This window comes from Aythya marila (genome assembly GCF_965140915.1).
Source record: "Aythya marila genome assembly, chromosome: 3".
Lineage (NCBI taxonomy): Eukaryota > Metazoa > Chordata > Aves > Anseriformes > Anatidae > Aythya > Aythya marila.
In genome coordinates, this window is record NC_139044.1 from 12818899 (window position 1) to 12832584 (window position 13686).

The 13686-nt window shown below is 47.2% G+C and overlaps 2 protein-coding genes across 3 annotated transcripts in view; one reads left to right on the forward strand and one right to left on the reverse strand.

The window, feature by feature from the left end:
- MRPS5 (mitochondrial ribosomal protein S5) overlaps positions 1 to 4006 on the forward strand; it is a 43171-nt gene extending 39165 nt beyond the window's left edge. For both annotated transcript variants that reach the window (XM_082755527.1, XM_082755528.1), the window contains exons 10-11: positions 2867 to 3003; positions 3440 to 4006. In XM_082755527.1, coding sequence (XP_082611653.1) covers positions 2867 to 3003; positions 3440 to 3664 — 362 coding nt within the window. In that variant the 3' untranslated portion in view covers positions 3665 to 4006. The remainder of the gene's footprint in view (positions 1 to 2866; positions 3004 to 3439) is intronic.
- A 4231-nt stretch (positions 4007 to 8237) lies between these two features.
- MAL (mal, T cell differentiation protein (MAL blood group)) lies at positions 8238 to 13351 on the reverse strand. Its single transcript, XM_082758179.1, has 4 exons — positions 13123 to 13351; positions 9618 to 9785; positions 9290 to 9427; positions 8238 to 9073 (listed from the first exon to the last, which is right to left on the reverse strand). The coding sequence occupies exons 1-4, from the start codon at positions 13210 to 13212 to the stop codon at positions 8999 to 9001; spliced, it is 471 nt and encodes a 156-aa protein (XP_082614305.1). The 5' UTR covers positions 13213 to 13351; the 3' UTR covers positions 8238 to 8998.
- Positions 13352 to 13686: the final 335 nt, after the last annotated feature.

Genomic DNA, 13686 nt, shown 5'->3' on the forward strand with positions numbered 1-13686 from the left:
TTTTAATCAGTGTGACAGTAATGCGATAGCACAAGCTTCAAAAAATCTTTACAAGTCAACAGGTAGAGAGTCAGACTGTCTTATTTGCATTTCTGCATTTCTTTTTGCATTTAAGGAGCTCTCAAGGTTGTAAATCAAGTAATTTCGTAGAATCGTAGAATTAGAATGGGTTGGGTTGGAAGTAACCTTAAAGATTATTTAATTCCAACCCCCTGCCTTGGCTGGGCAGGCACACCTTCCCCTAGACCGGGTTGCTGAAAGCCTCATCCAGCCTGGCCTTGAACACTTCCAGGCATCCACAGCTTCTCTGGGCAGCCTGTGCCACTGCCTCACCACCCTGATAGTAAAGAATTTCTTCCCAATGGCTAATCTAAATCTACCATCTTTTAGTTTAAAGCCATTACCACTTATTCCATCACTACATGCCCTGATGAAGAGTCCCTCCCCAGCTTTCCTGCAGGCCCCCTTTAGGTACTGGAAGGCTGCTATAACATCTTCCTGGAGCCTTCTCTTCTCCAGGCTGAACAACCCCAGCTCCCTCAGCCTGTCAGTGCACTTCTGTGGTTCTGAAGGCCAGCACTGATACCCTGTAGCTGTAATTAATATGTATGAAAAAAATTAGTTATTTGTAGTTTTCACATTAGACCATCTTTTGTAACATTCCTTCTACTTGCTGTTGACATTACAACTGTATAATTATGTATGCTGAAACCTCTTGCTTTGTGCAATTTCAGCTGGCAAGTTGTTACATTCAGTTTATTCCCTGCTCCTGTACTTAGGGCACAGGCAGCGATCTCAACAAGTGGTAACGACAAAGCCCAATGTTTTCAGATTAAAGATAAAGTCACTGTTACACTTAATATCCCTTACTTTATTCCTAATTCCTGCTAAATGGAGAAATGCCCCATCATATAGTCAGGATGCTGTTAAACAAGGGAAATCCAAGTTAAGAGTTCTATGATATGAACATCTGAATGTGAGCTTAACTCAGAGTAGTCTCTTAGTGTGGATTGAAAGTGGGTATTCTCTTTCTCACTAACTCATGTTAGTGGCTACCAAGAAAACCTACTGTAGATTGTCTATAACAGCCTGTATTAGTTAGGAGCACTACATTTTAAATGCTTTTCTTGATCACCTTTGTATCAAAAATCAGTGTGAGAAAATTTGCTGTGTCTAAATGACCTTACTCTCTTACGTAGGCTTCACTGAATTAAACCACAGTAACACAGTTGGAGTGCCAGAGGCAAGTTAAAAAATGCCAGAGCACAACTTTTTGTTTCCACAGTTGGAGTTTTCAGTCGGAATCTTTTGCTTTTGTGTTTGGAATAAATTCTGTTCAGTGACTGATGGACTAATTCGCTGCCTTCTGAGTTTCATGCATTAACAATCCGCAGAAACCTGATTGAATTGAGGTGGGTGAAAAGCAACGATGCAAAACACCAGAAGGAAAATGCTTTAAGTCACTGAAAATGAAACTTTGATAAACAGCCTTTCAGAGATCATTCACATGTAATTGTGTCGAAAACCTGACTTTGTATTGTAGCATAGAAAATGGTGTTTTCTCAAAAGGCAGAACAAATGGCTTTGGATGGTTATAATTTCCTTTCCGATTACAGGTTAAAAGAAAAAAAAAAAGGCAATATTGGTGCAGTAAAACATGCAGCACTGGAATAGATTTTTTTTTCCTCATTTACTCTGCAGCAAAACTGTTCTGCAGAGTGGATTAATCAATAACCTGGCTTTTCAGCTTCTAAGTAAAATACATTAGAACTATCATAAAGCGATTTATGAAGATTAATAGAGCTAGGCCACATGAAACAAGTCTCTTGGGGAACAAGAGAACAGAATTGGATTCCTCAATAAATAACCCCTTCATTAAAGTCTGGCAAGTGTAAGAAAGCATTTGCAGTTAATGCTAATGCACTATAATTATACATTTGAGCTAATATAACACTTCCAACTGGAGATAGATGCGAATGAGATGCAAAGCTCTGTTGTGTTTGTGGATTTGGGGATATGTTTGCCTCTCCCTCCCACTCACCTACACATCCAAGTTGTCACTGTTACTGGGTTTTCTGATTGAAGCATACTGGTGGTTGTGAGCTGTGACTTCATGGTAGGAAACCAGTTTAAATCCACCTTGTAGATGTGAACCAGGACTTTAAAGTCAGGTTTACCAGCATTAGGAGTTACCCAAGCTGTCATCCAGCACTTGTCCAGTTGGAATTGCAAAGGAAGCAGTTTTGAAGCTATTGCAGGTATTGCTTCTTGGAAGAGACAGTCTGGGTGGGAATCTGTTTAGATCCTCAACCCTTGCAAGGGATTTGTTTTAATATGCTTTTAATAACCTTCTTGCCTTGCTTCTCTGCAGATTTTTTTTCTCAGTTTTGGGAAGTACTAAAATGTTCTTTATCTGCTGAGTGGGAGAAAAATTACCTTTGTTTGGTGAATGTTCATGGGGGTGGTGGGAAAGCTGTCTGTAGAAGACTCTTATAAAACTGCCACTGGCACTTCTGAAAAATAATACCCAAACCTGTGGTATTAAACAGTTCTTGAGGATGCTGCATTTTTTTTTTTTTTTTTTATGTTTTGAGTGTATAGATGGTGACATTTTTGTTCAGTTTTGCAATATGTTAAGTGGAATATATTTAGTATAAAAAGAACATGATCTTTATTTTAGCATGGCTGCAAAGATTGGGGAAAATGGTCCTTCCAGAATGATTTTACCATTTTTAAGGTATATTTGCATGTCCTAACATAATAGATTACAAACATAACTAAGAGAAGGACCTAGTTCTCTGTTTTTCCTGATCTTAGTCACGTGCTTACAGATAATCACGTAATGTCAATTTTTTTTTTCCTGCAGGTTATGGTCTTCGTTGCCACCGAGCTATTATCACCATCTGCAAACTAATTGGCATTAAAGACATGTATGCTAAGGTTACTGGATCCAAAAACTTGATTAACATTACCAGAGCTCTCTTCAAAGGACTGACACAACAGGTAGCTTACACTCAGTCGTTCTATTCATTAGGTCAGGGGACAGAATGGGATTGATATTGCAATGGTTTGTGGTCAAACACGTTATATTTTAGGCTTAAAACAAAGTGCTCTTCCCAAGAGCAAACAAAATCAGCACGTAAGTAATTCTCCTGCAGTTGTATGAAGTTGTCCAGTCAGAAGCGTTCCACAGCTAAGTGCCTCCAGGACACATCTTAATTTCTGGGCTTTATTTGTGGTATTTTTGGTGGCATTGGAATAAGCATGGGCAGAGGCCACAACCGATATTGTGTATCATTGCTCCTGAAGCTGTCTCCTAGATGATTTAAACTAGGATCAATCAGAAGCAGGAAACAAAGCAGCCTTTCCTCTAAGGTTTATTAGCCTGAGACTTTCTTCTAATCATCTTTTCTCTTTCCTGCTCCTCATCTGCCCCCAGGAAACTCACCAACAGTTAGCAAACGAGAAGAACCTCTACGTTGTGGAGTTCCGGGAGGAGCAGGGCCCACTGCCCATCGTTGTAGCACTGCCTGAGGGGACCGTCCGTGAGGATCCTGAGCCTGAAGATGATGTTCCAGACACTAAGTTGGAGTGGAGCGAGGTGAAAGAAGCTCAGGGAATGAAGAAATCACCCTGGACAAATGTCAGGCAGAGAGTATGGTGAAAGATACAGTACATCTTTCCTTGCTGCTCAGAGATGCAGCTGTAAAAGTCCAGCCCAGATGGGTGGGTTGTCTAAGCTTACGTATCAGAGGAGGGCACCGGTAGGTCTCATGCCATTCGTGTTGCTGCTCCCATTGCTACCATTCAGTAACACCGTTTGCTTTCCCACAACTCTTCCCACCACTGTCCAGCTAAGGACATTCGGAAGGAAACAGCCAGTGGACATGACTTTTACTTCAAGCATGCTTTTACTTGATTCCTGAAGATGATGCGTCATGAATAGGTCCTGGAGTTTCATTCACTTTGGGAAACTACTGATTGTGGAAGCAATAAAGAATCCTCAGAATGAGTTTGGTGTGGATTAGTGTCTTATTGGCAAAATGCTGATGTCTGGGAGACCTTGAAGCAAGCATTTCTCTCCATAGGCTTGCTCCGAGTGGTGGGGCAACTGAAATCAGAAGATAGAAGGTAGGGGAGGGGGGAAAGGAAGGTGGGCAGCAATGGGATATGTGTAAACACCAGTTTGCAAGTGGGGGAGTTCCCCAATTGAAGCAGAGCCTAAATATCTGAGGGCAAGCAGCTGTGAGAAAAATCTCAAACAATTTTCTTCAGACAGGATCTTCTGTTAAGCTGTTTTATTCATGATTGCAATAGTGGGCATCCTGCCAGTTAGGAGTGCATTATAGTAAACAAACCATCACCTTTTATTCCATATTACCTGACACCTGATCACCTCCCCTGTTTCCTCATTGCCTGAGTACTACAGGTTCACAAGCTACTTGATGTTTCTCTATACCATATAAACACACACAATTTTTCTTTTTTTCAACCCTTTAATTTCTCCCTTTTTCGCTTTTTTCCCCTTATGTTTTGAGAACCTGTGATCTTTGTTCTCTGCCAATTTGGTATTGGGCACAGTGGAGTTTTTGGCCCTATCCAGAATTCAGGATAAAACTATGTTTTATCATGTATTAGAGTGACCCAAGCTACAAAGCAGTTCAGAAGTTGGCTTCTGTGCCTTCCAGTCGAAGATGCTTGCTGTGGCATTTCTCTGATCTTTCTGGATGGCAGCACAGCCACCTGGTGTATCCACCACTCCCACTTGTGTTGTCTGCAAACTTGCTGAGGGTATGCTGCCCTTCATAAAGATAATTAATGGAGATACTGAACAGGACCGGACCTGTTATTGACCCTTGGGGCTCAGCCGTTCAGCCAGTTTTCAGTTCACCTCACTGCCCGTCTAGCCCCTACATTAACAGTTTGTTTTCCTCCGGGCTTTGGGTGCTTCTCCCAGTTGCCATTACAGACCACAGATCATCAGTGATGTCCTCACGGTGATAGGGCAGTAACTCATGGCTGAGCTCTGCCATGAATCTGAAACAAGGGCATTTCCATGGCTGTCCTCGGAATTAATGGGGTTTTGATGCTTGATTCTGTTAGTATGAGGGGAACCATGGAGCAGCACAGCGCTGTGCCAATGGTGTGAAGATTAGAGGTAGGTAACAGCCCGTAGTTGGCTCAGGAGAGGGGCAGGCACCCATCAGGTTCTGCCACAGACCCTCATGGAGCTTTGATCCCTCCCCAGGAGTTATCTTGTGTGGCTTTCCCATTTTCCAAGTTTGTTCACGTCAATGTAGTTGGTTGTACAGATGTTGTACCCAGCACACAGTTCACTCATCGCTCGCAGATAGAGCTGACTATAAAATGAGAAACATCAGGCACTCCTGCAGCTAGTCCTAATTGTTTATTAAATCCTTGCTTCAGACAAAGCAAATTCTCCAACTCAGATGTGGAAGTGCTCCTAACTCACTGCGTCCCTAGAGGCGAGGTAACGTAGGTGCCCGTGTGCAGGTATTTGGGTAACAGCTAACGTTATGGTTAAGAAGGTAGTCTTCAATTAAGCAAGAACAACCGAGATAACGATCTGGACATAGTTAATGAATTACATGTCCGTAATCTTGTTTGCATCAGAGGAGCTGAGGTTTTACCTGCCTTGCAGGTAGGCTGGTTTGTCTTTAACTGGAGTGTAGGTGCCTGATCTCTGAAGTAGATGCCTGCAGACCTTGTTTTGCTGAGGAAGCTGGAAGAGAAGAGCGGAGGTGGAAACTCCAGTTACGCTCCTGGCTGAAAGGTAGTGGTGGCTGCAGGGCTGCAACAAGCCTGGTGGTTTTAAGCATGATGGAACTTCAAATGCTCCGAAAAAAGGGCTGGTTCATGGCATTTCAAATGGGCTCTGCGCCTTCAAGAGAAGCCTTGAAGGGGAGGGATGGGAGAATAAATGAAATATGGCATGAGGGGGAGGATGATGGAGATCAGGTGCTAGCCCGGAGGGATCCAGAAGTGTCTGACTTGTTTCACAGGAATTTATCTTCATCCATGCAGACTTCTAAATCTCAACTGGATGTGGTCCAGAGCAGCCTGGTACAGCTTTTGGGTGAAGCAAATGCTCCCAGGGTTCCTGCCTCCACAGGACAAACAGCACGACACTATCCTCCTGCCAGGTCCCGCTGGTCTTCGATCAGGTTTATAAACCCTGCTCAGCAGCAAGAAGGCGAAAAAGGGAATGCAAGGGTGGGGTGAAGCCTCTGTGCATCCTTCCTTGGTGCATAACTATTGCAGGCCCCAGGGAGGCAAGTTCAGTGCTCTCACATTTGAAGTGAACAGCAGTTCCTCTGACAAACCCTGGACAAGGTCCAAGCCTGCCACCTTTGCCACGACCAATGTTTCCAGGGGGGTCACAGCAGGTTCTCAGGTCAATGCTGTCCCCAGGGCTCTGTTTTGGGGTAAGAACTGGGACACACGTGGCAGAAGGGGGCTTGTAGGCCCTGGGAGAGCCGCTGATCTGTGGGCAGCCCTTTTTACTTCAGAAGCACGGAGATGTGCCGGTGACCTTGGGCTGCCCAGCTTCCAGGCACATGGGGACTTCTTGGGTGTAGTGAGAGGACTGGAGGGCAGGGCGTGAAGGGCAAAAGAGATCTCAGAGGGCTTTTTCCATTTGAATTGTCTCTTCTCCTTCCCTCCTTGCGAGGAACATGCATGTTGTTGTAACTCACCCGGGAGGTGCAACCCAGCAACCTGGTGCAGCAAAGCCACACCTCACCGTGTCACCCTCTGCTGCTGTCCCAGGTGTAAGCCGCACTGGGAGGGTTTCAAAGCCACAGCACTGCTTCGTAATCAGTTCCTTTGGATGTTTGTGACCCCATGGTGGCTTTTCTCCCTGCCCAGCCCTCCCTAGGCAAAGCCTTGGCCCAGGTTTCTCCCCCCAGTCCCAGACCTGCACCCCTCAACCCAGTCTCTGGGTACTGGGGCTGGTGGGAGCTCCCACGGCAGCACCACCCGGCTGTTTTTTTCCAGTCCAGGCTTACAGGAAAGTTTTGCTCCTGCTCGGAGGGAGGTGGCTCAGCAACGCAGCTGGGGCCAGAAGGGCGCAGACTGGTGTGAACTGGTGTGCGGCAGAGAGAGCAGGATAGCGGAATGAACTGGGGAGGGGACAGGGCCAGGTGCCAGGACAGGGGCTGTAAATGGGATGGCTACAGGGCAAAGGGACTGGGACGTGAGGGGAGCAGGAGGCAGTGTTTGGAGCAACCATGGTGACCACGTGTGGGTGGAGAAGTTGGGCATGGGCACCACATCTCAGGCTGCAGGGCATGACCTCGAACGCCTGCTTTTGTAAATACGCCCCAAAAAGAAAGGCATCTTTGTGCTTTGATGTGCCTACATGCAGGGCAGTGCAACTCTGGGCTCCACCACCCCCCGGGATGACGTGATGCTGAAGCAAGTTTCAGCAGGTGCAGCTAAACCTTCAGAACCAAGCGCAATTGTGAGCAGCAGCCAGTTCCCTTCCTGCTGTGAAAAAGGGTTTCTTTTTTCCACCCCCTGTTGTAACCAGTTTGCTTTTGTCACTAAAGCAAACGAAACAGGTCAGGCTGGTTTTCAGCAAGGATAACCCATAAAGAACCCAATGTTTTCCCAATATTGCAATTAAAAAGCTTCAACCCTCAAAAGTCCACCTAGGACCTGAAACAACAGAGGTGTCTCTATGTCCACTTCTGCTTCCTGTCAGTTCTCCAATTTTCGTTATTAGCCAGGAACTTCAAACTCAAAATGGAAGCTTTTTGTCCCCCCCACAAGCTGGGAGGGATAATTTGGTGCCACTGCACATTAGGCGCCTCTGTAACATATGAAAACACCCCTTCTTGGGCCTGGATCTAAATTAACTCACTTGAGTTAACACTCTGATTCACATGTTCAGGTGAACATCGTCACTGAGTATTGGATGGGGCTTTGGGCAGCCTGGGCTGGTGGGAGGTGTCCCTGCCCATGGCAGGGGGATGGAACCAGATGATTTTTAAAGTCTATTCCAGCCCAAACCATTCCATAATTCTATGAACTTGAGTCAGTTTAGTCCCCGTCCCCACAGGCTCCCTTTGCCAGAGAAGCCCCTCCATTCATGTCCTGGTCCATGCCTGCTCCCTGGGCACGGCCCTGTTGTGGTGCAGCACTCCTGAGGGTATACAGGGCTGCATATGCATCAGCTGCAGGGAGAAATTAACAGCAATGACCTTTGTCTGATTGCAAAATCACAGGAAACCCATCTTTATTAATGACACAGTGCCAGTGTATGTGAGAACAGTCATGCACTAAAAACAAGAGCTGATTGCCACTGCTTATCTGAGACATTCTCCTAATTACCCATATAATTCTGCAGCAGTCTGTACAGCACATTTTCTAAGTTGTGTTTCATGGGGGGATTCATGATGGGGGTAGTTTCTCGGGTTACGGCTGTGCCTCCTAATTTGAGAGCACCCTTCGGAGGTTGCAAGAATTTATATTGCCCCCGAGACAAGTTGCGCTCCTTCCACATCACAAGTCAGAGGTGGCATTTCCAGACACGGCACAGAAAATTCTTTTGGCACAGCAGAGACAGGGAGGGAAATAGGCTTGCACAGGTGGACGTCAGTGAAAATGGCCAGCTTTCATACTCATGCCGCTTAGTGCCAGACGTTCATGCTTCCACTTACAGCAATAACAATGCCAGAGGCATAAGGGTGTAGTTGAGGGGAAGCTGCTTTGAGCTGGATGTTTTCTATTTGGGCCCCAATTACCAACATCAAGCTGTACCCAACCCGGAAGAGAATGAAGAAAATAGATTGCGCCAGGATACAGGTTTCTCTGGCAGGCTCTTGGTCTTCATTGCCACAGTCCCACAGAAAGCTGCTTGTTTATAGTATAGATATTAAAAAACAAACCCCAAACCCAGGCTGGAAACTGCAGTCGTTGGACAACATTTGTACTCATGGGATGACCACATGACACAATGTGCAAGGAAAGACATTTAGGATGATTTCCATCGGCGGAGAGAGTATATCTGATGGATCACATACAACAGGGTAGCTACGAATGCAAATACCTATAAATGGAAAAATACATCAGCCAGTTAATTTTTAATATACGGCATGAGTTCCTGATCTGAGCAAATACACTGTAAGGCATTATATTTCTATTGACTTTTGCACATTTGGAGGCATTCATGGGACTGGTTTCCTCCTCCCCCCTCCAAAGGTTGGTGCTAATCAAGATTTGCCCTTGGGGCCACCCCACAGTCTTCCACTTGCCAGACACTCACCACAGCAGCGATGTTCTCCTGGTAGATGGACCTCAACTCAGGTAAGGTAAAGAGAGCCCTTAGTCCAATGGTGTAGTAGGCTTCCAACACAGCAGCACTGAGGTAGAACAGTGCTGCTGTCACCTGGCAGATGGCATCCTAAAAAACAGGGATTACACACTGTCATTCCCAAGGAGGGAGCATGCTGGGAAGGGAAAAACAAGAGGAACCCACAACAAGCAAGCCCCAGGCTGCAATTCAGAGTGCAGTACGTGGACAAAAAGGGGAAAATTGTCTATGAGTGATGGCAAGGAAGGGATCAGCCCTGAGGTTTGCTGCGTCCACTTACCAAAGTGACCCAGGAGCTGCTGCCCCCGTGTGCCCCACACATGTAGAGGAACAGGAGGGTGGCGGTCATGACAAAGCAGAACACAGAGACAAACATCACCCAGCCCAGCAGTGTGGGATCTAAGACCTTGGAGGCGGCAATGAGGATCCAGACAAGGCCCCCAAAGATCTGCAAACACAAGTGGGAGAAAGGGTGAGTGTAGGATGACTGCCTTATCCAGAACGGGGCCAAAAGCCAGGCACTGCACACGGCAATAGCAAAGCCTGTGAGTTCTTCCCAGCCTCTGCTCAAATCTGGGAGCATCTGCCTCCGGTCTGGACCCCAGCGAGCCTCACTGCACCCCTGCCTTCAGGAGTCATGGCCATTCACCGCCCCAGTGTGCTGAGCAGGCTGGTTCTGGCCGTTTCTGAAGGCTGGTTTTGGTAAGAAGGGAGCTTGTTTCAGGACACATCCACCTCACACCCAGCGCAGTGGCTCCCTGAGAGGCGTTGTGCCAAACCCAGCCCACCAACACGAGCAGCGCAGTCGCGGCGTGGTGGCCATGGCCTTAATGAAGGCCTTGTGCAAGCTTTATCCTGAGAGGAGAACGAAGAGGTTGAAGTGAGGTAAATGAAGCCAGTTTTACTCTGTGGTAGGGGAAACAGGGCTGAGGCTCCCAGCTCTGTGAAAGCACTCCTGGGAGCACTGTCTGGGAAGCAGGGTTTGCTTTGTTGCTCCAGCTATTTGGGTCGTCCTACACCACAGCTGTGCAAGGGACTCTTATGTTGAGGAACACAAGGACAGCTACAGCTAGACTCCATCCCTTCTCCACCAGCAGGCTCCTACACAAGAGGACGGCAGCATCGTGGCCAGTTCCATGGAGTGGCTGAGCTGTAAGCAGCGTCATTGCGCTAAAATGCACGCAGTAGGTTTTCTCTGCAACTGACCAGCCCGCATATTTCTTGAATATGTGCAAAAATTCAGGCTGTGCCCCTCAGCTGAACCCGTACTGTGAGGGGACATGAACGTGGCATTTAGGGACGTGGCTTAGTGGTGGATTGGGTAGTGTTAGGTTGGTGGTTGGACTTGATGATCTTACGGGTCTTTTCCAATCTAAATTGTTCTGATTCTGTGCGAGCAGTGCTGCCACAGGGACTCATGCCTCATCACCAGTTGCTCTTGGTTTTTCTGGTTAATGTCCAGAGGAAATATCATTCTGGTGACCAGTATCTGATGATCAACATATATGATGGTCAGCCTTTGCCAGCATCCAACACCAGCTTATCCCAGTCATGTTATTTCTGTTTCCTTGGAGGCATTTTTGCAGGTCAAAAGGAAGCACCAGAATCATTGCACTCAGACAATGACACATCAGTCACGTCACCCCAGGTTTATAGGGGAGACTTCCCTGATTTCATTAAGCATATCAATACATTAGATCAAGGATGTGACTTTAGCTTTACGAGTATCTGGGTGAAAATGGTTCTGCTATTTTGATGCACCTTGTAATGACCAAAGACCAACTGGCACCTGAACACCAACCCAGGCCCTGTATGGCTGACAGCTTGAGTGCATTGCAGCTAAAGATCCTGGAGAAAAACTTGCAGTTGTTCCTTTAAAATCCAACACAGTCAGGGTGAGACATGAGACTTCTCAATTCCCATCTCTCCCTTCTGTAGGATATTTCTCACTCAAGCAAATATGTTTGACGTGTTTGATTGCTGATTTTGATTTTATGGCACTGCTGTTCATTCGGTGAACTCATAAAAATCAAAGGATTTCAGCAACAACCCACTGCACACTGAAGACCACAATCTGATAAAAAATTAACTTTTAAATAGCCTTTTACAATACAAACAAAGCTGTTTTCAAATTGTTTCAGCTTCTCCGCATAGGCCCAACTGCTAAATTTTGTCCAGATATGCAGAAAACTCTTTAAATAAAATAGATGACAAGAATTAAACCCAGCCTCCCAGAATACAAGTGATAGTTCTTCATCAACAGCCAGATGTGGCAATCATCTGAGCTGTTGGCAGGACCTTTTGGCATTATAGCAACCATCTAAGAATCTGAAATGATTTTTTTTTTTTTCTGTGTAGTTACCATATCAACCCACTGCAGATAACCTCAAATTCCATAGAGGATTGAGAAGCTCTTTCTCCTTTTCCTGAATGCTGTGATTCAAGGGAGCCACCTCCTTTGTACACAGTAGAGAGAATAAACCTGCACCTGAGAATACACTTGGAGTCATACACCCCAGCGATGGAGAAACCCTGTTCTGCTGCATGCCTCCTTGCTGGGTGGTGCCCGAGCCTTTAGGAAGCACATTTCCAGACCTTCCTCAAAACACAGGGTAGGGTATTTCTTTCTGGTTCATTAAGCAAGCTGCCTCACCAAATTCCCTGCAGACAAGCAAACAGCTCAAGGCACAGCCGGTTCCATCAGCACACCTGGGTGGACATCATGCTCAACACCAGGACTGCCTAGCCAGTGTCTGCCCAGCCAGAAAGCCCCCGGGGATGTGGCATCCTCCTCCATGCAGCTGCAGGAAACCTGGATTTTGTTATCAGAGCCTGGGCACGGGGACCAAGTCCTCAAAACGTATCTGGGTGAGCTGAGGGAAAAAGCCTTTCTGCACACATCAGTAATGCCTGCTTTCCTCTTTGCTTGTCTGCTATCACTTAGAGAATAAAGTAAACGCTGTAAATCCCAGGGACGTGGACGGGGTTGGGGGACGGGGAAGGCTTTGTTCCCAAATGGCAAAGTCGGAGTTTTTGGCATGAAATAACCTAAACTCCGTCCTACAGTGTGCAGCCAAACCACTCAGTGCTGGATGAAAAGCCTCTCAAACTGGCATGAGAAGATCAGGTTTCATCCGCAGCAGCAGAGGACACAGGAAAAAAGTTTCTCCTTGAAACATTTCCATCTTTCAGTCGGTGCTCAGAGCAACGGCTTTAATTACCTGTGCCAAATCCTGTGAAATACTAATCTTCTCCCAGTCAATGAGATTACAATATGGGAAAAAGTGGTATGTGCTCGTCCACCCTTCCCTCACCCCCATGCCCGGCTCCAGCACTGTACTTCCAGCCCAGATACACCTCAGCTTCAGCAGAAAGGCTTTTTGCTGCTGCAGTTACCCTACCCAGCTTTCACCCCCAAAGCAGGGGGGTAAGCATTTTAACCTCTGCATGCTCAAACCACCTACCAATTAATTTGCTCGATTTGGCTACCTAGCTTAAACCCACAAGCAACCCCTGCAAATCTGTTAGGCAGCAAAGTAGAGAAGGTTTTCAGAGGTGCCACAGAAATCCCCTGCAGACTGAAGGGGAGTTTTAGAGCCCCAGTTTAAGGCTCGTGGCTTTCTTTTAGGCTGCCCCCAGAGACTTATGGCTTAGGGACCTGGCCTGGCTTCCAGACCATGCACTTTCGGGTAAGACCCATCCCTGGGACACCTGCAGCACCCAGCGTGCTGGGTGCCCCACGAGCAGCTTCTGCCCTCCTTGGGGGGGGGGAAGCTAGCACTCACCAATTCAGGAATGAAGAGCACATCTGGGAAAGTTGTCAGGACGGCCAAGCCGCTGGGCAAAGAGCTTCTGGAAGTTGCCGAGGACATCATGAACCTCTCCTGCAGTGACGGTCGGCCACTCTGGAGGCAGCTGCCAAATGCAGCCCACTTCCCTCTCTCTCTCTCTCTTCCTCCTTCCCTCCCCTCCTGCCTGCTCTTCCCTCCCTCCTTCACACCGGCAGGTGAAGACAGCTGCGAATGTCACAGGCGTGACCACGTATTGCTCTGCGCCTGGCGGGGGCCCCACGCGAGGTTTTCAGGAGACGTGGGCAGCCCTGGGGCGTTTTGAGCACAAGCAGGGACACACCACTCAGGGCAAGTCCTTGGGCGGTGGTGGGTGGCACTGGTTCACGTCCAAGGGCAACAAGGGTGATCTGTGCCCGTCCTGCTGGGCAGCATCTCTCATCCCCTTTGTTTGCACAGTCAAGTCAGTCGGCTTGTCCCCCACCCTCATGAGCTGGCCACAGCAGAAAGCACAATGGCAGGTGGCAGAGCAAGATGGGACGTGCCAGCCACCCGCAATTG

What these genes read in the sequence shown, in the direction of transcription:
- MAL (XM_082758179.1), bottom strand. Translation starts at nt 13,212, where the DNA reads ATGATGTCCTCGGCAACTTCCAGAAGCTCTTTGCCCAGCGGCTTGGCC. An exon ending in TGCTCTTCATTCCTGAATTG is followed by an intron (nt 9,786 to 13,122) that starts GTGAGTGCTAGC and finishes TTGTGTTTGCAG; the next exon opens with ATCTTTGGGGGCCTTGTCTG. An exon ending in AGGAGAACATCGCTGCTGTG is followed by an intron (nt 9,074 to 9,289) that starts GTGAGTGTCTGG and finishes TTCCATTTATAG; the next exon opens with GTATTTGCATTCGTAGCTAC.